This window comes from Salvelinus sp. IW2-2015, linkage group LG23, assembly GCF_002910315.2.
Source record: "Salvelinus sp. IW2-2015 linkage group LG23, ASM291031v2, whole genome shotgun sequence".
Lineage (NCBI taxonomy): Eukaryota > Metazoa > Chordata > Actinopteri > Salmoniformes > Salmonidae > Salvelinus > Salvelinus sp. IW2-2015.
The window spans coordinates 39,901,341-39,927,142 of NC_036863.1; the positions used below are offsets into that span (position 1 = coordinate 39,901,341).

The 25,802-nt window shown below is 42.4% G+C and overlaps 1 protein-coding gene across 2 annotated transcripts; it reads left to right on the forward strand.

The window, feature by feature from the left end:
• The first annotated feature begins 661 nt into the window (after nt 1–661).
• Nucleotides 662–20,977, forward strand: prdx4 (peroxiredoxin 4). Of its 2 annotated transcripts, none has more exons than XM_023968979.2 (7): nt 662–833; nt 17,834–17,951; nt 19,438–19,554; nt 19,645–19,767; nt 19,914–20,044; nt 20,209–20,243; nt 20,880–20,977. In XM_023968979.2, exons 1-7 carry the CDS (start codon nt 755–757, stop codon nt 20,928–20,930), a joined length of 654 nt encoding a protein of 217 aa, XP_023824747.1. In that variant the 5' UTR covers nt 662–754; the 3' UTR covers nt 20,931–20,977. The 2 variants fall into 2 exon arrangements, with proteins under 2 accessions (XP_023824747.1, XP_023824746.1); XM_023968978.2 differs by lacking the exon at nt 662–833 and adding an exon at nt 13,422–13,722.
• Nucleotides 20,978–25,802: the final 4,825 nt, after the last annotated feature.

The following is a 25,802-nucleotide window of genomic DNA, read 5'->3' on the forward strand; positions in this document are numbered from 1 at the left end:
TGAGAGCACAGAGAGTCTGAATGAGTGGGTTACAGTGATAAAAAATAAAGGAAACAAGATAAGTAAAGTTGTGGGGAAATCCAATCCTACTCTAGACTCGTTTTTTGTCAAAGTTAGGGTTTTGGATCAATGCTACCTGTGGTATCCGTTTGAAGTCTCAAGGAAAATCTGGGATGCGTTGGAGGATAATGTGTTGTGGATGAGAGTCACAAGAAGTGGTCTTATACTTTTTGTGTGTCTGCGGAGCAGAAAAAGCATGCTTTGCACCTCAAAAACACATCAGGGGTGGAATGTTTCATGTATGGATTTTTGAATCAGGGCGCCTATCCAGGAGGTTATCTCTGGGGTGGCGCATGAAGTGAATGCAGATTATATACCAATCATCACAGGAGCCTGCTGAGGGGAGAATGACTCATAATAAATGGACGGAGCGGAGCAAATGGAATGGCATCAAACACCTGGAAACCCGCGTTTTTCATGTATTTGATACCATTCCACCTATTCTGCTCCAGTCATTACCACAAGCCTGTTTTCCCCAATTAAGGTGCCACCAACCTCCTGTTCCAATCATACTCATCTGTCGGAGCAGACAGGTCGAGTGGCGAATGAGGGAGTCCCTCCCCTCATACTAAAGAGACACCCACCCACCTGCCCTCTGATCATTCTCGCCTCTGTTCCTTACAAAAGAGTTCTACTTAGCTCTTCTCAGCACGACTTGATCTGTTTTCCTGTTCACAGGTGTGCGGTCAAGGTTATGCTGCAGAGCGCGCAGGGTTATCATCGCTCGTCTTTTGTGTTGGGTGACATGAGTGAAGGGAAAGTTTTCGCTTCGGGTAAGAATTTGCTTCACCACTTTTTTTCCTTTGTATCCTTTTGTAGCTAGCGTCACACGGCTAGCTGCGTAGACTTGGCTAGCTTAACTAGGCAGACCATTTCGGGCAAGGACACGAACTCCCTCTGTGTCGTCTGCCTGGGTGTCGAACACGTGGAAACAGCATTCGACCGACCCCGGGTCATGCATCCATTGAAGGGTTTTTGCTACTGAACAAGTCTACTAAATTAACATTCTTTCTACCGTTTATCAGCATGCACCCAATGTGTTCCCTTTGTTGATGATGCTTATTATGCATTATGATTGAACCAAAAGAGTACATTTAAGGCACAGATCTGGGGAAGGGTACCGAAACATTTCTGCAGCATTGAAGGTCCCCAAGAACACAGTGGCCTCCATTATTCTTAAATGGAAGAAGTTTGGAACCACCAAGACTCTTCCTAGAGCTGGCCACCCATCCAGGCTGAGCAATCGGGGGATAAGAGTCTTGGTCAGGGAGGTGACCAAGAACCCGATGGTCTCTGACAGGACAACCATCTCTGCAGCACTCCACCAATCAGCCTTTTATGGTAGAATGGCCAGACAGAAGCCACTCCTCACTAAAATGCACATGACAGCCCGCTCGGAGTTTGCCAAAAGGCACGTAAAGACTCTCAGACTATGAGAAAAAAGATTCTCTGGTCTGATGAAACCAAGATTTGGCCTGAATCCCAAGCATCACGTCTTGAGGAAACCTGGCACCATCCCTACGGTGAAGAATGTTGGTGACAGCATTATGCTGCAGGGATGTTTTTCAGCGGCAGGCCACACAGCCAAGACAACGCAGGAGTGGCTTCGGAGCAAGTCTATGGATGTCCTTGAGTGGCCTGGTCAGAGCCCGGACTTGAACCCGATCGAACATCTCTGGAGAGACCTGAAAATAGCTGTGCAGTGACACTCCCCATCCAACCTGACAGAGCTTGAGAGGATCTGCAGAGAAGAATGATGTAGCGTCATACCCAAGAAGACTCGAGGCTGTAATTGCTGCCAAGGTGCTTCAACAAAGTACTGAGTAAAGGGTCTGAATACTTATGTAAATGTACTATTTCATATTTTTATGAATCGGCAAACATTTCTAAGCTGTTTTTGCTTTGTCATAATGGGGTATTGTGTGTAGATTGACGAGGGGGGGAAACGATTTAATCAATTTTAGAATAAGGCTGTAACTTAACAAAATGTTCTGAATACTTCCTGAATGCACTGTAATATGACTAATAGTGGTGGTGAGGGTTTTGCTTTATGCAGGTTTGTATCTTGTAGGCCTATGCAACTTTAATAAAAAATGTAACTGTCTGTCATCACTGTTGTGGTGGTTGATTACATTCAGGTAGGCTAATAATTTGTGATTGAAAAGGCCAAAGTAGCCTAGCCAGGCCAAGTCTTTAAATATAAACAAAATGTGATCACATTCACATTTACAGAAAATATTGGGTGTATTTATAGCCTATTTAGACAAATAAATGGGCTATAAATACATAACATTACCACTTCGTTTACGCTGCCCTGGGTGACGGGGAGCATTGGCTGTAATGCAGCTGCTGTTGTAATCTGTAGCTTACACTTGATCACACTGAGAAATCGTCTAGTTTTCATCCCAAACATCATGGCAAATCAATAATGTTTAGGTGTAGGCTGTTGCAACATTTCTTTTAAGAGTTTTTGCTTGTGTCTGTCATTTTTTTTTTTTTTTTTTTTTCAATTTAAAGTTTTCTTGTTTTTCATTCAAACAACAAAACACAATCCAGATTCACAGATGTGACACTTTTTTAAATATTTTTTATAAAAAAATAATATATATAAATAAAAAATAGTTATATATATATATATATATATACATCCGCACAAAGAATAATTATTTAAAAATAGTGCTGCTGCAAATTTTATATAACTATCAAAGTTCTTATTTGCTATTTCCAGCATTAGCTGAGACGACAAGCAAATAATTAGTTTTTAGATTTTACACCACATTACACAACATGTATCTGCTCATTTACCTAATCGCCCCATTCACTCTGTCCAATTTGAAATGTAGTGGAGACCAGAGTCTATCAAACTTCGGCTGTCTCTTGCGGAGGTCATAAGTGAGCTTTTCAAGAGGAAGAAAGTCAATCTGGTCAATCCACATTTTAAATGTAGGAGAGGTATTAGAGGCCCACAATAGAATACATTTCTTAATAAAATATGTAATGGTCATGAGCAAATTCTCTGTCAGGATCAAGAACAAAGTCCTGCTGGGCATTAGGAAGAGATCCATGGGGTCAAATCAAACTGTACATCTAGTATTTTCTGTGCAGCAGTATGTATAGATTGCCAAAATCTGGCAATCTCTCTACAGCTCCAAAATACATGCATATAGGTTCCACTTTCAGAGGTACATCTTTTACAGTTAGAATGAAAACAGACATTACTCCTATGGCGTCTCATGGGAGTGTAATTAGATTCGTTCATTTTTACATTAGTAGAGGAGCAGTATACCCTGTTGCAAACCTCCGCCCATAACTCATCACTGATGGTCAGACCAAGGTCCTTTTCCCAGATTATTTTCAAAGGAGTAAAGGAGGAGCCTCCTTTCTCAGAAAGGAGTCTATAGATATAATATATTTAGCCTTTAATGGATTGTGCTGTGACAAGAAGGGTTTCAACTTCATTCAAAACCTCCTCTTGGAAGTAAATGAGGAAATGACATGTCTAATTTGAAGATATTCCTTTTTATAAATGGGATCTTGGCACATTGAATTCACTGCAGAGCTCTTGAAAGGATTTCAGTGTAGTGGTTTTCTGAGGAAATAGGTCTGAAAAGGTCCTGATTCCTAGAGTATGCCAAAGATTAAAGTTGGCATCCCTCAGGGCTTTTGGCAAGTCTGGGTTGCCTACTATAGGCGAGTGAGAACATATTTGGGAGGAAATGCCCAGGTATTTCTTACAGTTCCTCCACGCTAGTAGGGTGCTGTAAATCAAAGGTTTTGGCTATGTTGCCCACTTCACTAAAGTTATTAATGAATATAGTTGAGCTTAGTGGCAATGAACCACAGGATTGGGATCTATCTGAATCCACGTTGACTCTTGTCTGTTTTGTGATCCATGTTAGCATGTTGCGGATTTGGGCAGACCAGTAGTACAATTGAAGGGAGGGAAGGGCAAGACCACCCTTAGATTCAGGTTTCGATAGAGTGGAGAGCTTGATCCTAGGTTTTTTATTGCCCCATATAAATTTGGTGATGCTTTGGTTAGTTGTTTTGAAAAAGGAAGGTGGGAGATGGCATGGGAGCATCTGAAATAAATAGTTCAGTCTAGGGAGGATGTTCATACGGATGACATTAATTCTTCCTACTAAGCTAATTGGGAGGGAGATCCAGGTTTGGAGATCGTTCTTGATTCGATCCAGGAGTGGAAGATAATTCTCCTTGAAAAGGCTATTCAGATCTGGTGTTATGAAGATCCCAAGGTATTGAAATCCCTGTCTTCCATTGGAATGGACATAGTGTCTTCATAGCGCTGATGAGTGTAATATTGAGAGGGCAGACAGTGGATTTGTTAAAATTGATCTTATAACCTGAACTTGCCATACTGAGCAATTGTGTCTAAAATGGGAGGGATTTCTCAGGGTTGGATATGTAGAGCAAGACATCTGCGTAAAGCGAAATCTTGTGCTGCAGGCTGCCTGCAGAAACACCCATAATACTTGAATTGCTCCTTATCAACTCTGCCAGAGGCTCCGCCCCCAACAAGTAGAGCAGGGGGGAYAGCGAGCACCCTTGTCTTGTGCCCCGTCCCAAAGGGAATCTGTCAGAGTTCAGTCCGTTAGTAGTCACCATGGCATTTGGATGAGAGTATAGTGATTTGATCCATTTAATAAAGTTTGGGCCCATATTGAACTTTTCTAAGACTGAGAACARAAAGCTCCACTCCATCCTGTCGAACGCCTTGTCAGCATCCAGTGAAGTCAGCAGGACAGGGGTCTTCTGTGCGTTTACTTGATCAATAATATCAAAAAGATGGCGAAAGTTATCAGAAGAGTATCTCTCTAATAAATCCAGTTTGGTCCGCTTTTATTATTTTGGGAAGAAGAGTGTTTAGTCTTTTGGCGAGTAATTTGGTAATTATTTTGTAGTCGAAATCCAACAAGCTTATGGGCTGGAAGGACGAGCAGGATAAAGGGTCCTTGTCTTTTTTGAGCAACACTGTAATGCGAGCTGTGTGCATTGAGTCTGGGAGAACTCTGTTTTTGCAAAAATCCTCCAGCATTGGCATGAAAATAGGGCTAAGCTGGGGACAAAAAGCTTTGTAGAACTCTCTGGGGAATCCATCTGGGACTGGGGACTTATTAGGTGGCATGGAGGTAATTGCCTCCAGGGCCTCTTCAGGAGTGAAGAGGGAGTTGATCTTTCTGGTCGGTCTCTGATAGTTTAGCTAGCGAGATTCCCTCTAGGAAGGAGTGTTCTGCCTCCGTGTGTTTTCTCTCTGAGGTATATAGTTTGCAGTAAAAATCATAAAGTTAAATTGATCTTTTTTGGGTCATATGTGACCTCGTCCTCTGCTGTTCGGATAGCCATGATTGTACACTCTGACTGCTCTTTTTTTCAATTGGTAAGCAAGCAATCTACTCGGCCTATTGCTATACTCATGGTATTTCTGTTTAGTAAAGAGAACTCTTTTTTTAATCTCCCGAGTATTGTCCAAATTCAGTTTGGCTTTGGCTGCTTTAAGTTGACTCCAGGAGGTGCTGTCTGGGGATTGTTTATGTACTTTTTTACAGCATTCCAGCTCCCTCTCAAGATCTAGCCTGTGTGCTTCCATTTTTACATTTACTATTGATATTTAAGTATATTTAAAATCAAATACTTTAAGACTTTTACTCAAGTAGACCTTTACTGGGTGACTTTCAACTTTTACTTGAGACATGTTCTATTAAGTTATCTTTACTTTTACTCAAGTATGACGATTGGGTACTTTTTCCACCACTGGCCAATCTAAGTGGTGGGGCGCTGCGGGCAGTGGGGTTAAGAACAACAAGGACAAAAATGCATACGTCCTGGAGATCATCACCCCCCCCCCCCCCTCCCGAGATGGTTTATGACGTGTTCATATCCTAAGGCAAAACATTTTTGAATTACAGGAAATTAGCTGTAAACCTGCAAAATGTTATCGGTCTCATGGCAAAAATGTGTAGAATAGCATGAGATTAGCTATCAAACTGTACATTTTTCTCTCTGCTCCATGGCAATAGAACCCCACAGTGGAGGTGTCTTTCATGTAGGTTTATCCTGGCGTGACCTTTTGATAACCATGTATATCTCTCTCGGACAAGGTTTTATCAATATATTCGGCTCTATTTACTATCAGATTCGGAAATGCTAATTAGCATCAAAGTAGACATCATGACAACAAACTACAAATCACTGCACGCTCCTATATGTCATCTCTAGCTGACTGTCACACCCTGATCCATTTCACCTGTCCTCGTTATTGTCTCCACCCCCTCCAGGTGTCGCTTGTTTTCCCCCGTGTATTTATCCCTGTGTTTCCTGTCTCTCTGTTCCTTGTTCATCTTGTATGCCCAAGCCTACCTGCGGTTTTCCTGTTCCTCCTGGTTCTGACCCTTGCCTGTTTTGGACTCTGTACCTGCCTGCCTGACCACTCTGTACCTCCTGGACTCTGATCTGGTTATGACCTTTAGCCTGTCCACTACCATTCTCTTGCCTATTCCCTTTGGATGTATTAAACATCTTAAACTCCAACCATCTGCCTCCTGTGTCTGCATTTGGGTCTTGCATAGTGTCATGATAGCTGACACCTTTGCTAACAGGTATTGTGTCAATTTAAAACTTGCACAAGGAAGTTCACAGAATTGTCCATTTAAAGAAATTAAGTCAATTTTATTAATTCCTACATTTAGTTAACATTAGCTAGTTAATCCAGAGATGCTTACCTTTGCCTTGATTCGGCAGTCTCGTCCAGATCATGGCATTTGTAGTTATAAAGTAATAGTCACAATAGCAGCTAATTAGCATTTCATTTGTTGGGGGTAAATACAGGCGATTATATTGCTTAGTCACCTTGTCCTAGAGAGATTTACAGTTATTAAAACGTAACGCCATGGCACAGCCCTTAAGTTTTTCTATAATCCCCTATGGAACATTTTCTGTTAAACGCTCTACAACAAAGCTTTCTTAGTGTCCAACAATCTTTCTCTGCCCTTAACCTTGTTCTGAACACCTCCAAAACAAAGGTCATGTGGTTTGTTAAGAATGCCACTCTCCCCACAGGTGTGACTACTATCAAATTTATTTATATAGCCCTTCGTACATCAGCTGATATCTCAAAGTGCTGTACAGAAACCCAGCCTAAAACCGCAAGCAATGCAGGTGTAGAAGCAGTGGCTAGGAAAAACTCCCTAGTAAGGCCAAAACCTAGGAAGAAACCCAGAGGAACCAGGCTATGAGGGGTGGCCAGTCCTCTTCTGGCTGTGCCGGGTGGAGATTATAACAGAACATGAACATAGCTCTAAACCCTTCCTCTGAGGTTATAGAGCTTGAGGTAGTCACCTCATACATGTACTTGGGAGTATGGCTAGATGGTGCACTGTCCTTTTCTCAGCACATCAAAGCTGCAGGCTAAAGTTAAATCTAAATCTAGACTTGGTTTCCTCTATCGTAATCGCTCCTCTTTCACCCCAGCTGCCAAACTAACCCTGATTCAGATGACCATCCTACCCATGCTAGATTACGGAGATGTAATTTATAGATAAGGGTGCTCTCGAGCAGCTAGATGTTCACCATTCGGCCATCAGATTTGCCACCAATGCTCCTTATAGGACACATCACTGCACTCTATACTCCTCTGTAAACTGGTCATCTCTGTATACCCGTCGCAAGACCCACTGGTTGATGCTTATTTCTAAAACCCTCTTAGGCCTCACTCCCCCCTATCTGAGATCTACCGCAGCCCTCATCCATACAACACTCGCTCTGCCAGTCACATTCTGTTAAAGGTCCCCAAAGCACACACATTCCTGGTTTGCTTGTCTTTTCAGTTCGCTGCAGCTAGCGACTGGAACGAGCTGCAACAAACACTCAAACTGGACAGTTTTATCTCCATCTCTTCATTCAGACTCAATCACGGACACTCGTACTGACAGTTGTGGCTGCTTTGCATAATGTATTGTTGTCTCTACCTTCTTGCCCTTTGTGCTGTTGTCTGTGCCCAATGTTTGTAACCTGTGCTGCTGCCATCTTGTGTTGTTACCATGTCATGTGTTGCTACCCTGCTGTGTTGTCTTAGGTCCCTCTTTATGTAGTGTTCTCTTGTCTTGATGTCGGTGTTTGTTCTATATTTTTAATCCCCCGTCCCTGCAGGAGACCTTTTGGTAGGCAGTTATTGTAAATAAGAATATGTTCATAACTGCCTTGCCTGGTTAAATAAAAATGTAAAATGTATTTAAAAAAATATATATATATAAATAAATGTATGGTGGAAAAGATTGCAACCATTTCCCTGTTTGACCGCTAGGTTTTATGGGTGTTATGACTCATACTGTTGTACTCTGTGTAGAATTTATTGGAGGCTCGGTCTAATTCTCAAGTCTTAAATATGCCGCATAACCACTTCTAGTCTTTTCCTGCCCTTGAACGGTCTAAGTATTTAGAAAAGTTTATTGTTGGCCTGCCTGTATACTTTCAACTTGCCGGAAACCAGTTGTGTAGACAATCCTGCCAAAGTAGCCTATGGTGATATCAACACCTACTTCGTGTAATCTCCAGGTTTACACAGGCAATACATATAGCTAGTTAGATACAAACAAGTGTTAGCTAGCGATTTACTGTGAATGAAGTGCTCCGAACACACAAATGTATCGAGTAACAGATTTCCATTATCTTTGCAGGGTATAGCCTGAAACCAAGAGGTTCGTCTAACCTGGTCCTTGGGAAGTTGATGAAAACTTGATTTAGTGGTCTTTTCTTTGACTATTATTCAAACAAAACGGTACACAACAGCTTTTTAGCATCTTAGCTTTAAAATAGTTAGTTATCTAACGTTAACTAGCTGAAGAAAGTCCATTGGAACCGTTAATTTGGCTGATGGTGACATGGAAGTATGTTAAACAACCAACCAAGCATATTCAAAATGTTTTATAGAATGATACAAAAAAAGAATACAGCCAGGGCCTCCCGGGTGGCGCAGTGGTCTAGGGCACTGCATCGCAGTGCTAGCTGCGCCACCAGAGTCTCTGGGTTCGCTCCCAGACCGGCCGCGACCGGGAGGTCCGTGGGGCGACGCACAATTGGCATAGCGTCGTCCGGGTTAGGGAGGGTTTGGCCGGTAGAGATATCCTTGTCTCATCGCGCTCCAGCGACTCCTGTGGCAGGCCGGGCGCAGTGCGCGCTAACCGAGGGGGCCAGGTGCACGGTGTTTCCTCCGACACATTGGTGCGGCTGGCTTCCGGGTTGGAGGCGCGCTGTGTTAAGAAGCAGTGCGGCTTGGTTGGGTTGTGCTTCGGAGGACGCATGGCTTTCGACCTTCGTCTCTCCCGAGCCCGTACGGGAGTTGTAGCGATGAGACAAGATAGTAATTACTAGCGATTGGATACCACGAAAATTGGGGAGAAAAGGGGATTTTTTATTTTTTTTAAGGATACAGCCATTGTCGGGTTATGAGTAGGCAAAAAAAGTTGGCAATTTTAACATGTGAGTCCAGGGAATACCCTACTCGGGAGCATAGTCATGTTTAGCCACACCTCGCCCCAGTAGGAGCAGTCCTCCATAGGAATTAATGGAATTATTTCCATGTATTTAAGTATTTTTTTGCTGTAGTGGGGACAGTAACATTAAATTGCCATGGCATCAAACCATGTGACATTTCAGTTACTGGACCAATGCTCTTAACCACTAGGATACGCGCCGCCCTTCTACACGCTCACTGTATGGAAACAAGTGGTGTAATTTTGATAAGTGTTGCTACTGAAAACAGATGCTCTGGATCTGAGGTGTTATGCTTCTTGCAGGACCTTCTGGACAGAGGGAAGGTTTTCTCCGAAGACGTTGGATGCTCTGGGTTCATGCCCCATGTCATACAATGCTGCCCAACGTGGGGTGGTCTCATGAGTGAGGAGGTCAAAGGGGGGTGAATGTAGTGGTTATGGTCACGTGATGAGGTAGCTCTGCCTGTGAACTTCAAAACAGGTGTCTACCCAAGGGGGGAATTTCCTCTTGGTCTAAGATATTGGTTGCTCCTGTGGAAGCTCTGGGTCCCGTATGTTACGCCCAATCCCGCCTTTATGCCTGAGGTAAGCGCAATTACAATTGTCTGGCCTTGGAGCTTGTGGCTTTCCACCCTCCGCCTTTCTTTTCAATTGAAGAGGAGCGGCTACACCGTTTTGTCCAGTACGTGTGTTGCGCATATACTTGGATAGGAAGAGTTTTGCACAAGAGTGACCAACTCTTTGTGTCCTTGGTGCCTCTCTGCAAGGGGAGGCCCCTCTCTTGTTAACGGTTGTCTCATTGGATTGTGGAAGCAATTGTATTGGCCTATAATAACGAGGGGTTACAGCCTCCGGAGGGCCTACGGGCTCACTCCACCAGAGGTATAGCTACCTCTTGGGCTCTGTTCAAGGGAATCTCCTTGCAGGAAATTTGCAGTGCAGCTTGTTGGGCATCCCTCATACTTTTATGAGGTTCTTCCGACTAAACGCCACTGCTCCGTTATTGGCACATAATGTCCTCCGTATCAGGGCCTCTGTGGGTTGACATTGAAACTGCCTGGCTTCGGAGAGCATGTGGGATACTTGAGGTGGTCATATCCCACTAGTGAGATGTCGAAACAACAAATAATTGAAAGATAATTTAAGGTTACTTGTGTAACCCCTCTTCTCTGAGATTATGAGTGCGACATCTCACCACGTTCCCCTACTCACAAGAGTGTGAGGAAGTTTGGCACGCTCAAGAATGATCGGAGGGCAGGCGGGTGGCTCTTTATTATGAGGGGAGGGGCTCCCTCATTCGCCACTCAACCTGTCTGTCTCTGAGACGTGTATGATTGGTTCTTCGAGCTACTTAGAAGATTCTGGTGAATTCCACTAGTATAGTGAAATGTCTCACCCATAATATCAGAAAACCGGGGTTACGCAAGTAACCTGAAGTTTCTCGGCAACCGAGGTATCCTGATATATTGTATGTGAAAAAGGTGTGTCATTTATTACAATGGTCATAAACTGCACAGCACAAACAGATAAGAAATCAGAGAAAAGTGGCATCATTGTGAGGGCAGGATGAAGACCTACCTGTGGCAGCAGGTGTGGGGGTAGAGATTTCCAACATTTTCCCTGAAGAGACGTTTTTGAAAAAAGGGGATCCCTGCTTTTTGGCTGACCCATATATTGTTTCAAGCTTAGTAAAGGACGAACGGGTAACTGTTACATCTGTCAATGTTTTGAGAAGAGGAATTGTTTATATTTCTGTGTATCTTCCACCCCAGAGGCAGCAGGCACTGTGCAGCACACTTCTCAGGGTTTGGCCTGTGTTGGTCTTTGCTCTCCAGAGCAGGGCGCTGCTGAAAGGAGTGATCAGTGATGAGAAAGATGAGAGAATATTCCTGGTGTTTGTGACGCCTGCCGTTTGGTAAGATGCAGACCCGGTGGAAATGGTTAGATGGAGGATACCCTGTCTTGTTGAGCTTCGACATGGAGTTTCTACCTGATAAGGTCAGGCACAAGGTCAGGCACATACATTAACTATTCGTTGAGGGCAATTGTTCCGAATCTGCTACAGTGCATCAGACGCCAAGGATTCAGACATGTGATAGCAATATGTAGAAGGGATATCCTCTAGTGTGCAGGAGGGCATAGTCAGAGGGAGTGTGAAGTGGAGGCTGAGAAACCACTGTGTATAGTTTGCCAAAGTTTGAGTCAGGAAGACGGTTTGCGGGATGAGGGTTTCGACTGAGTTTAGTAAGGTTGGATTTCTTGAATTTATAGCCATCGTGATCAACTGCACTGATGGAGCGGTTATCACAGAAGATAGATGTGGTAGTTGCAGCAGTTGAGAAATATTTGGGTTTGAGAGATTTCAGTGCAGAAGATCTAAGGGGGTTTTGAGATAAGGGGTTCCCCCCGGCCAACAGCCTGGTGTATGATTGTTTAGGGCCAAAGTGGTGGTGCCAAGGGTAGCCAGGCTTCCCCAAAAAATTTACCAAGAGAAAAACATATAAAATAACTAATATTTCATCTCTTTCATAATTTAGGCCATCTACCTGATGCTGTCAGGTCAAAAAGAGTGACATTGTTGCCGCCCATAGCATTGAATGCAAGGGAAGGAAGCTAGCGAGCATTTGGCCTCCCTTGATTAAAAAAGTATAAAATAATAGCAAATCAGCGTTGAGCTAAATTGAGTGAGTGCAACTGTGAATAGTCCTGGCACACCCCAACATTTTTTTCAAGGGAAGTCAGTTTTGATTTGGCTTCTCTCCGATCACATCACATGGAGAGCAATACGTCATTGACAGAAACAACTTGAACTGTTGCATCTAGTTGTGTTGTTGTCCAGTGGCTGGCTAGCTAGCTAAAATTGACCCTTTCCTTAAATTAGCCATGGATGGAGACAGGGATTTGGACTTGTGGTTTTACTTAATTCTCCGTAATGGACAATAATTATAACGGTGATTCTAATCCAACCATAAATTCATACATTGTGCCTGAGAGGATGGAAGTTCGGTATGTAGCTAGATGTAGGCTAACGTTGGCCATAAAAAGGAAGTTAGGCTAGTGAGAACATTTTATCCAGGTAGCCTAGGACAACAACAAATTAAAGTGTTTACTGTATGATAGAGTCGTGGACCGTTTCATCAATATGAAAGAGAGAAGGATGGCATTGGTGTCTCTCTACAAGTAGGGTGAGTCAACATGTTTTTTCTACTTGCACAAACGCGTGCACATACACAAATCAGAACCCTGGACAGCCACATCATATTTAGCTTACATTGATTGGACTAAATTGTTTTTGGTATCTATTAGTTGTCACTGTATTAGACTAAGCATATGTGATTTGATGATTTTGAAATGGTGCTAGGGTAGTGGAGGCGTTTTCTTTGCAACTTACGGTAACTCTCCAAGTGATTCTTAATAAATAGTTGTTTAGTAGTCTGAAAAAGTCAAACATTAACTTGCTTGACAATGCTGTTTGTTACATGCAATATGCTTTGTGGACTTCATCGGACAGAGGTTGCTCTCCGGTTTTGTGATGAAACGAAGGTGTGGTTGAATTTATTCTGCCTTTTTATTGTCTCTGCCTTAGGCCTATATATCACGGTCTCAAGGCATATTAACTAACAGGCTAGAGCAAACAATTAAATTATCACAACTCATAGGTTGTAATATGGCATTTTTTCTGGCTTGGCTTCCCCAGTGATTTTACCGACGCACCGCTACTGTGTATAGATAAGTTGCAAGGTTAGAAGGTGGTGCAATTTTAAAATGTCCACATGCCCCTTGTGACAAATGTGCAATCCGCATTCCGACCTGCGAAAGGCAGCAATACGCAACACAGCGTCTAGTCTGCCGAAAATTCACACGAATAAGTGGATTTGTAGTTCTTCCTGTACAGTACTTTCTTAGCAGCTAGCTACGTGGTTTTAGCAAGACAGTGGAATGGACGTTATGCTTCATATGAAAATGATAAAGGACATTTTAAGTGTGTTTTGCACAATTTGTGTTGTCACCAAGTTTACCACTGCAGCCCAAGACGGCTCTGATGGGAAAAAGGACCAAGAGTGTTACAACTACGCTGGAGGACACGTCTACCCTGGAGAGGCTTTCCGTGTGCCCGTCTCTGATCATTCCTTGCACCTCAGCAAGGCAAAAAGTGGGTATTGTCCCCCTGCACGGTACTGTAGTTGTACTTGGCAATCATTGACTTAAATTATTTTAATAACGGGAGGATGTTTTACTCCACAATACAATGGTAACTACATAGCTAGCTAACTAGTTTGCCTGCAGCCAATTAGATAGCTAGCCACCGTTCCAGTTATGCTGCAAATTTTCACAACTGAAGTTTGCATCAAATCGGTATTCGCGTTATTGTAATATGCCAGATTTTACTTGTCGACCCAAATTCATAAATTGTAGCTAGTAGTACATTTGGACACGTCATGCCAAAACTTGGCTCCAACTGTAGCCTGCAGTGTTCCCTACCCTACGATTACTCTTGTTTACACTAAGCTGCACTGGGGTCAGAACGCCTTCATGGTTAGATTAAAGGCCCTGCTACACTATAGCCATTGGTGTGGCATTGTCATCAGTGGTTGAAGAAATGCTTCCTTTGAAATCAATGAAAGTTACTTCTGCCAATGTTGAGCTTGTGTTGTGTCACGTCCAATGGCAGCGTCCAAGCTCAAGAATCAAGGTTCAATTCTCGATTGCTGACAAGTTCATTCTATCTTGTGAATTTAAATTATGATAAATACATTTGATTTTGTTTGCATATGGCCTTGACTATACACCACTGAATATTTTACTAAGATCAGGGTGTCTGCTATGTCTTTAAAGTCTTACATTTATTTATCTGATTTAAAGGCCTTAAGTATTAAAATGTCTTTAAATTAGGTTTTCAATGTCTTAAAAAATGTGACGGAGATGACTATAGTGTTAACGTTATATTGTGCCGCTGCTTAATTGTTTCCACCACGGAAAAAGATTGAACATCAAATAATTCTTCAGGTACACTTTTAAGATGTTAGAGAGCTATCCACATGTGTGCCTCTGTGTGTGCACGTCAAGTGAGTGTGAGAGTCGGCCATTGCCAGAGGAGAGAGCAAGGAAGCCTATACAACTTGATAAACAACACTAACTAGAGCTGGGACGATACACCAGAAGTTACCGACACCGACATTGCCCTCCTCTGACTGATAATTTTGCTTATGTCGGTAAATTCAGTGATTAGGCTACACTGATTTTTCTTTTTGGTTCTAAAACCATTATTTGGTCAACACTAATATGCATTAACCTGCTTCCTGCAATAAAAACATCTGCACTGTCCCTGTTTTGCTGGCTCTAATTACTCCCAGTCCCCCCTTTGCACACGGAGTGAAGCGCAAGCATACTGACAGTTGAGTAACATTTCAGAATATAATTGTGTGTCTCAGCTTTATGAGTATAACAATTTATTTCTGAACTTTCAATATAGAGGAAATAAAATCACTTTACAAACGCAGTATGTAGTTGAGATGATGCGTCAACGGAGCAGAATGCGCCATTTGCAGTGGTAACCTACGGTGCCTTCAGAAAGTATTCATGCTCTGCTCTGTCAAGTTGATCATTGCTAGATCAAGTCTTGCCATAGATTTTCAAGCAGATTTAAGTCAAAACTGTAACTCGGCCACTCCGGAACATTCTCTGTCTTCTTGGTAAGCAACTTCAGAGTAGATTTGGTCTTGTGTTTTCGGTTATTGCCCTGCCGAAAGGTGAATTAATCTCCCAGTGGTGGAAAGCAGACTGAACCAAGTTTTCCTCCAGGATTTTGCCTGTGCTTGGCTCCATTCTGTTTTTTTTATCCTGAAAAACTCCACAGTCGATAACGAGTACAAGCATACCAATAACGTGATGCAGCCACCACTATGCTTAAAAATATGAAGATTGGTACTCAGTAATGTGTTATTGGATTTGCCTGAAATATAAACTTTGTATTCAGGACAAAGTTAATTGCTTTGACACACTTTCTTGCAGTATTACTTTAGTGCCTTGTTGCAAACAGCATGCATGTTTTGGAATATTTTGTACAGACTTCCTTCTTTTCACTCTGTCAATTAGGTTAGTATTGTGGAGTATCCTTAGTTTTCTTCTATCACAGCCATTAAACTCTGTAACTGTTCTAAAGTCACCATTGGCCTCATGGTGAAATCCCTGAGCAGTTACCTTCTAGGAAGGATGCCTGTGTCTTTGTAGTGACTGGTGTATTGATACAACATCCAAAGTGTAATGAATAACTTCACCATGCTCAAAGGGATATTCAATGTCTGCTTTATTTTATCTACCAATAGGTGCCCTTTGAGTTAATTACCTGTATATGTGGGATACAGAGATGAGGTAGTCATTCAAAAATAATTTTAAACACTATTGCACACAGTGTGTCCATGCAACTTATTATGTGACTGGTTAAGCATATTTTTACTCCTGAACTTATTTAGGCTTTCCATTACTTCTTTCATGTTTTATTTGTAAGTCTAGAGCCCTACTCAACCGCTTAGCTACCTTGCTTCGAAGTATAGCCATTTGATAACTTTTTTGGTTTTAGGCTAATGTTCAAATGGTACAGCATAATAGGTCCAGGAGAGCTGCAGGGTGGGTACACTTTTGTTCGAGCCCCAATCTTAACACACCAGATTTGACAAATCAACTACTTAACAGGACCTTGTTACGCTGAGTCCAGTGTGATAGAGCAGTGCTTGATCAAAAGCCTGCACACCCATTGGCCTAGTAGTCCAGATGGCGAGTTGACCATGTGTTTCATACAATTAAAGTGCTGTATATTTGACTTTATTAAGTTCTTTTTTCACAGTAGTATCGCTATGGTGTTGATTATCATTATACTAAGCTGGTATTGATATCGAAGCCTAAATTCTGAAAACGTAGTTTGTGATCTGGCGCTGCAGTGTCTTCATCTAACCATGATTGTGGTCCGACCCCAGTGCAGCTCAGTATAAACAAGCGTAATGGTAGGGTCAGAATATGCTGGCTACTCCAACTACTGTCTCAAGGACCCAGACAGGAGGACCCTAGCAATAACAGCTGCTGCACCATACAATCCCAATGGATGCATCTCAGTCAGTGTTATGTTAAGTGGCTTCCTCTCATCGAGTCTGAGCTTTCTTTATCTGCATTCATTTAAAAAGGCAGGTGAAATTAAATTCCCGGCTGGTACCTTCCCTATCGCTTTCACATTTGTTGCATTTTTCGATCAGCAGTGGAGAGAGTATAAGGAGGCCACTTCCAGGATGTACCCCATGAGGTAGCCAGTTGTGCCCTATGCCAAGAAGTACTGTTAAGGAGTGTAGGTGTTAAGGAGTGTATTGCTTCTGTCCCTCTCCTTTGCCGGAACCTAGGCTCGAACCAGACCCTCTGAACAGATCAACAACAGTCACCCACAAAGCATCGTTACCTATCGCTCCACAAAAGCCGCAGTCCTTGCAGAGCAAGGGAAACAACTACTTCAAGGTTTCAGAGTGTATGACGTCACGAAATAAACACTACTACTAGCGCGTACCGCTAACTAGCTAGCCATTTCACATTGGTTACATGGGCAAACCTACTCCTTTAACGTCCAAGGACCATATATGTTCAAAGGTAAACTGACTCTGGCAGCCAAAACCGCCAAATACGGTTATAGAAACATTAAAAGCCCTCTACTTTATCACATTAAAATAATTTTACTAATGCAAAATATACACTCACTGTTTTAACAGTTGCAGCCGACAGTACTTCTCAGTTACAACACTTTTCTGGCGTTCGGGGACGCTAGGTAGGTAGGCAGGCTAATCAGAACAAGTGGTCCCCTCTCTTCCGTCTACAGTCCGTAACATGGAAATATGGCCGTGTGGGGTTGTAGTAATTTTACCTTTTTTGTTTTATGTCTCAATTAGCCGATATGGAAGTAAACCTTTGGAAGTTTCCAAAACCGTATTGCAAGCAAGGATCATTGACGTAGAGGGAGCCCTCTTTGGTGAACGAAAGCTATTTGTGCCCCAAGCCGGCCCTGAGCCATAGGCCTACCTGCACACTGCTCACCAACTATGAACAAATACTATTCATTGTTGACCAAGCACACTAAATAATGGTGTGTTGGTATGAACAACATTGGGGATACACCGCAGGAAGTCTCTTCTGATGGGTTTTTCCCTAAAATGTGATCAGCAAATAACTTGCTTGCTCGTGCTTTGAACTGTCATCAAATGTGTTTTTGTTATTTCTTCTTTTTGCAGTTTCAAAGCCTGCACCTTACTTTGAGGGATCAGCTGTCATCGATGGCGAGTTTAAGGAGCTCAAACTGTCGGACTACAAAGGGAAATACCTAGTCTTCTTCTTCTACCCCCTGGACTTGTGAGTACTATCTCTTACTGACCTTCATCCTAAAACAATCCTCTTTAGTGTTCTTTGCTACTGTCATAAAATGTGTTTGTTTGTTTATTTTACTTTGTTATACGTATCATTTAAAAAAATATATATATGACCCCTTTCAAACAGTCCCATTTTTACCACTTGTCGGTATATGCATTTTACAGGCTACATCCCGTTGCGCAGCTGGCGGATGTGTCTATTTGAATAAATCCATTGACTATATACCATCACAAAGAAATCCATTATTAATAAGTTTAGGCAGATCTTAAGAAACATTATGATACTAAGAAAATGTATTTCAATAGAATAGCATATTTTGAGTTTTATGTTACTCGTCTGTGCAGCCTAGGCTATAGGCTGTGGCTGCACCATGCAAATGAAATCAATAGTTCATTAAACAAACAAGACACAATTACATTCCCCTGCCCAGATCAGTCAACACAACATTTTATAGTAAGAATAAAATAGAAATAATATTTTTTCCCAAACAACTTGAGTGTTGCGGGAACGTGTGGACCCGCTGTTAATCTATAAAAAAAAGTGATATTTTGAAACCGAGCCCATGCCCTCGTCGCTTTTAGGTGCTTTAGAAACCTTCGAATTTGCTCTTTCCGATCGTGTATTGAAATCAAATGTCTGACCTGGATGAATGTGATTTGAAATACATTTTTTAATGGCTTTTTTGCTTAAAAAAGATTGCAGATCCACATTTAATCTTTTTTTCCTACCCTCTCCATATTATGCACATTGATAGCTTGCTAGCAAATGTACTCTCTAACTGCCTAGTGATACTATTTAAAAAATCACATATCTAAATAATTGTAGCTAAACGTGCTAGGAGAAATGACTGAAATTAATCAAGCAACAAAAATGTAAATTATTTATTAGAATCCCCATTAGCTGTTGCTCACGCAGCAGCTACTCTTCCTTGGGTTCACACATGACAGACAGAACATTAATGTACAAGAACAGCTTAAGGACCGAACTACATGCATTTCAATGAAAAGAATAGAAGAATTAAAAGCATTGTCCCAATGCCTGGAAAAAATGCTACTGCTGGGTTTTCCAAGCCATTGGCAGAGCTTAATAGTGCAATCGTGCTTAGGTCTGTCTGTCTGAATTTATTGTACTGGGTTTATTGGCTTACCCTTTCAGATATTAAGAATAGGCAGTATAAAGACGGTATGGTAAAGATTGCATGATTTTGTCTGGGTATTAAAGTGATTTTAGTAACGTGCCAGGATGAAGAAATATAAAATAGCAATCCAAATCATCAGATTTTTATATGGAGATTCAGGGAGAGAAATTCTTAGTAGTGTATTGTAAAATCTAAACTGTAGTAACTGTTATACAGATTTTTGCTGTATTTTAGAACCAGTGACTTAATTAAAATCCAGTATGCTTTGGTAAAGTAATAATGTTGTTGGCTATGTGTTATTCTGATGACACCAACTCTGTGTACCTGCAGCACGTTTGTCTGCCCAACTGAGATTATTGCGTTCAGTGATCGCGTGCACGAGTTCCGTGCCATCAATGCTGAGGTTGTTGCCTGCTCTGTCGACTCACAATTCACGCATCTGGCATGGTAAGATTACAAGCATCACACCCCTCTTCAGAGGTGCTTGGACTTTAATTTCAGAGTTTTTTCTTTTCTTCCCCCTGGCTTTGTTAACAGGATCAACACACCCAGGAAGCAGGGTGGACTTGGACCAATGAAAATCCCTCTGCTGTCTGACCTCACACACCAGATTTCCAAAGACTATGGAGTCTTCCTGGAGGACGCAGGACACGCACTCAGGTACAGTATACACTTGCTCACGGGGTTAGAAGCTACTTCAAAAGAAGATTACTAGTACAACTACCATAAAAAAAAGTTAATGAAGTTTAAAGTCATGCGGTTTGAAACTGAACCGAACTTCTCATTGTTTTCATTGTCTGCCTCAGGGGCCTGTTCATCATCGATGACAAGGGCGTCCTGAGGCAGATCACCATGAATGACCTCCCCGTGGGACGCTCTGTAGACGAGACTCTGCGGCTTGTCCAAGCCTTCCAGTATACTGATAAACACGGCGAAGGTACGGTTCACTCCTCAGCCTCCAAATTCAGTCTCACCACATAACAGTCTCAGATAATACCGATAAACACGTCATTATCTGTGGTTGCGATGTCATTATCTGTGGTTGTCTTTTTACATTTTTTACAGTTTGTGTGAATTAAAAAATATTTCTTTTTTTTGCAGTGTGCCCAGCAGGATGGAAGCCCGGCAGTGACACAGTGAGTTTCATACTGTGTGTGGTTAAAGGGGCAATCAGCAGTTGCTGTATCAATTTGTACCCATTGATTCTTGAGGAATAACTAAATGCCTCATGAGCTTAGTTAAACTGCCATACCCCATCAGAACCTGAAAATATAAGCTTCTTTTATTCCAATGTTTGGTAACAAACACTATATAGCCTCAACATGGTTAAAACTATAAACATGGATGGTCAATCCTTGCATCCCCATAGGTCTGTCTATGAATTTGAGTGGTTACATTTCTCCACCCTCATCTTTTTCCCGAAACGGGGTCGGGGAATACGCTTTATTGTTTCAACAGCTGACTGCCGCTTTAAGTGAGTGCATGCATGAGATTATATTTATAATCTCCGCCCGGCACAGCCAGAAGAGGACTGGCCACCCCTCAGAGCCTGGTTCCTCTCTAGGTTTCTTCCTAGGTCCCTGCCTCTCTAGGGAGTTTTTCCTAGCCACCGTGATTCTGCATTACTTGCTGTTTGGGGTTTTAGGCCGGGTTTCTGTATAAGCACTTTGTGACACCTGCTGACGTAAAAAGGGCTTTTAAAATACATTTGATTTGATAGGATATTCTTAGACAATTGCTTGTGCACTAATTCAATGTATTACTCTTCACAGATAATCCCAGACCCAGCGGGCAAACTCAAGTACTTTGACAAGCTGAACTGAACCTCTAACACTTTGGTTAAAGCTCAGAATAAAAACAGTTTTGATAATCTGGTGTCTGTTTATGTTTTTAGCAATGTCGAGCCATATTTGGCTAATCTAATTCAATCTCATCTAGCGATCTGAGTAAAACTGGTGACCTTTGAGATGAGAAACAGGCCAGGAACTACGACGAAGTCTCTTAGAAATGGCAGTCACACTCTCCTAAATGGGAGGCACTAGATGGTGCTTGTATTGAAATACCTTTTAAGTGCTTTGAGCATCCCAAATTTGCCCCACTCCAGTGGACTGACACACCAGAACAGAGAAGTCTATAAACTTGTCGCTTGGCTCATTGAAAGTTTACGCACATTCCTATGGAAGGGTCTAGAATATTTTTTATTTATTTTACCTTTACCTTTATTTAACTAGCCAAGTCAGTTAAGAACAAATTCTTATTTTCAATGACGGCCTAGGAACAGTGGGTTAACTGCCTTGTTCAGGGGGCAGAACGACAGATTTTGTACCTTGTCAACTCACAGGGATTCGAACTTGCAACCTTTCGGTTACTCACCCAACGCTCTAACCACTAGACTACCCTGCTACCCTCCTCAATATGATGGACGTGCACTGAAGGAAAGGACTAGGGTGGACCGTAAGCTAGGTTCAGGACTGTTGCTGCCACCATGGCACATCAGTCAGAATGCAATGATGAGATGGGGAATACAGGTTTAGGGGTAGGTTTGGATGGAGGTTAGGATTTGGGCTTGTAAGGCCTCTAGGTTGGATAGGAAGGATGTGGCTTATAAGGCCTTGGAGATAGGATTGGCTGTGGATAACAAGGATGAGGCGGTCTGGAAGGGAGATACAAAAGGGGAAACATTAGGAACACATAACATAAAAGGTGCAGGCATGACAAAGTACAGTGCCTTCAGAAAGTGTTCACACCCCTTGACCTTTTCCACATTGTTGTTACAGCCTGAATTTAAAATGGATTAAATAGCTTTTTTTTTTGGCACTTGCCTACACACAATACCCCATAATGTCGAAGTGGAACGTTTTTGTAAATTTGCATAACAAGTCACATAAGTTGCATGGACTTACTGTGTAATAAGTGTTTAACATTACTTAATGACAACCTCTTCCCTGTACCCCGCACATACAATTATCTGTAAGGTCCCTCAGTCGAGCAGTGAATTTCAAACACCGATTCAACCACAAAGACCAGGGAGATTTTCCAATGCCTCACCAATGGCACCTATTGGAAGACGGGGAACAATAAAAGCAGACATTGAATATCCCTTTGAGCATGGTGAAGTTATTACAAAGATACAGGTGTTCTTCCTAACTGTTGCCGGAGAGGAAGAAAACCGCTCGGGTATACACCATGAGGCCACTATGAGGCCAATGGTGACTTTAAAACAGATATGGAGTTGAAAGGCTGTGATAGAAAACTGAGGCTGGATCAACAACATTGGAGTTACAATAATAACCTAATTGACAGAGTGGAAAGAAGGAAGCCTGTACGAACACAAAATATTCCAAAACGAGCATGCTGTTTGCAAAAAGGTAATACTGCAGAAATGTGGCAAAGCAATTCACTTTTAGTCCTGAATGCAACGTGTTATGTTTAAGGCAAATCCAATACAACACATTACTGAGTACCACTGTCCATATTGTCAAGAATAGTGGTGTCTGAATCATGTTATGGGTATGCTTGTAATTGTTAAGAACTGGGGAGTTTTCAGGATAAAAAAAGAAACGGAATGGAGCTAAGCACAGGCAAAATCCTAGAGGAAAACCTGGTTCAGTCTGCTTTCCACCAGACACTGAGGGATGAATTCACCTTTCAGCAGGACAAAAACCTAAAACACAAGGCCAACTATACACTGGAGTTGCTTACCAAAAAGACAGTGAATGGCCGGATTACAGTTTTGACTTAAATCTACTTGAAAATCTATGGCAAGATCTGAAAATGATTCTAGCAATGATCAACAACCAATTTGACAGAGCTTGAAGCATTTTTTAAAGAATAATGGGCAAATGTTGGACAATCCAGGTGTGTAAAGCTCTTAGAGACTTACCCAGAAAGCCTCTGTAGTCGCTGCCAAAGGTGCTTCAACAAAGTATTGACTCGGGTGTGAATACTTATGTACACTGAACAAAAATATAAATGCAACATGTAAAGTGCTGGTCCCATATTTCATAAGTTTAAATAAAATATTTATCTCAAATGCATTTGTGCACAAATTTGTTTACGTCCCTGTTAGTGAGCATTTTATCCTTTGTCAAGATAATCCATCCACCTGACAAGTGTGGCATATCAAGAAGCTGATTAAACAGCATGATCATTACACAGGTGCACCTTGTGCTGGAGACAATAAAAGGCCACTAAAATGTGCCGTTTTGTCACACAACACAATGCCACAGATGTCTCAAGTATTGAGGGAGCGTGCAATTGGCATGCTGACTGCAGGAATGTCCACCAGAGCTGTTGCCAGAGAATTGAATGTTCATAAGCCGCCTCCAACGTCATTTTAGATAATTTGGCAGTACGTCCAACCGGCCGCACAACCGCAGACCACGTGTAACCATGACCACCATGGCTTCTTCACCTGTGGGATTGTCCTGCGGAGGGGTATTTCTGTCTGTAATAAAACCCTTTTGTGGGGAAAAACTCATTCTGATTGCCTGGGCCTGGCTCCCCAGTTGGTGGGCCTATGCCCTCGCAGGCCCACCCATGGCTGTGCCCCTGCCCAGTCATGTGAAATCCATAGATTAGGTCCTAGTGAATTTATTTCAATTGACTGATTTCCTTTTATGAACTGTATATCTTTGAAATTGTTGCATGTTGCGTTTGTTTTTGTTCAGTATAAATTTGATATTTCTTTATTTAATTTTCAATACATTTGCTAAAATGTTTTCACTTTGTCACGATGGGGTATTTTTTCTAGATAGGTGAGAGAATTTCTTTTAGTTATCCATTATGAATTCAGGCTGTAACAACAATATGTGGAATGAGTCAAGGGTATGAATACTTTCTGAAAGCGCTCTAGTCCCAGGTGACTATTGGGAATATGGGTTTAACACTAATAAACTGAGGAGACTGCCAACACAAAACTAGAACAAAGGAGCCATAGCATTGGGAATTATCATTAGCAAACTGAGGGCACGGTCATGGATATACAAAGTGATATAACGTAGGGCAACAAGGATATAATATTTAGGACATTCTCTATACAGCAAAATAACTGTTTGTACTTATTTCATAACACACCCACAGTGGTAGGAGGAAGGCTAGGGCCACATGTGGAATCACCAAGCATGAATACCGATAAATCCACAATAATTGAGAATTTCAATAAGCATTTTTCTACGGCTGGCCATGCTTTCCACCTGGCTACCCCTACCCCGGTCAACAGCCCTGCGCTCCCCACAGCAACTCGCCCAAACCTCCCCCACTTCTCCTTCACCCAAATCCAGATAGCTGATGTTCTGAAAGAGCCTCAAAATCTGGACCCCTACAAATCAGCCGGGCTAGACAATTTGGACCCTCTCTTTCTAAAATTATCTGCCGAAATTATTGCAACCCCTGTTACTAGCCTGTTCAACCTCTCTTTCGTATCGTCTGAGATTCCCATAGATTGGAAAGCTGCCGCGGTCATCCCCCTCTTCAAAGGGGGAGACACTCTAGACCTAACTGCTACAGACCTATATCTATTTCTACCCTGCCTTTCTAAGGTCTTTGAAAGCCAAGTTACAAACAGATTACCGACCTTTCGAATCTCACCGTACCTTCCCGCTACGCAATCTGGTTTCAGAGCTGGTCATGGGTGCACCTCAGCCACGCTCAAGGTCCTAAATAACCATAACCGCCATCGATAAGAGACATTACTGTGCAGCCATATTCATCGACCTGGCTAAGGCTTTCGACTCTGTCAATCACAACATTCTTATTGCAGACAACAACCTTAGTTTCTCAAATGATTGCCTCGCCTGGGTCACCAACTACTTCTCAGATAGAGTTCAGTGTGTCAAATCGGAGGGCCTATTGTCCGGACCTCTGGCAGTCTCTATGGGGGACCACAGGGTTAAATTTCTCGGGCCGACTCTCTTCTCTGTATACATCAATGATGTCGCTCTCGCTGCTGGTGATCTCTTTGATCCACCTCTACGCAGACGACACCATTCTGTATACTTCTGGCCCTTCGTTGGACACTGTGACTAACCTCCAGACGAGTTTCAATGCCATACAACTCTCCTTCTGTGGCCTCCAACTGCAAGTAAACTAAATGCATGCTCTTCAAACCGATCGCTGCCCGCACCTGCCCGCCCGTCCAGCATCAACTACTCTGGACGGTTCTGACTTAGAATATGTGGACAACTACAAATACCTAGGTGTCTGGTTAGACTGTAACTCTCCTTCCAGACTCACATTAAACATCTCCAATCCAAAATTAAATCTAGAATCGGCTTCCTATTTCGCAACAAGCATCCTTCACTCATGCTGCCAAACATACCCTTGTAAAACTGACCATCCTACCGATCCTCGACTTCGGTGATGTATTTACAAAATAGCCTCCAACACTCTACTCAAGAAATTGGATGCAAGTCTATCACGTGCCATCCGTTTGTCACCAAAGCCCATATACTACCCACCACTGCGACCTGTATAGTCTCGTTGGCTGGCCCTCGCTTCATACTCGCCGCCAAACCCACTGGCTCCAGGTCATCTACAAGTCTCTGCTAGGTAAGCCCCGCCTTATCTCAGCTCACTGGTCACCATAGCAGCACGCGCTCCAGCAGGTATATCTCACTGGTCACCCCCAAAGCCAATTCTTCTTTGGCCGCCTCTCCTTCCAGTTTCTTGCTGCCAATGACGGAACAAACTGCAAA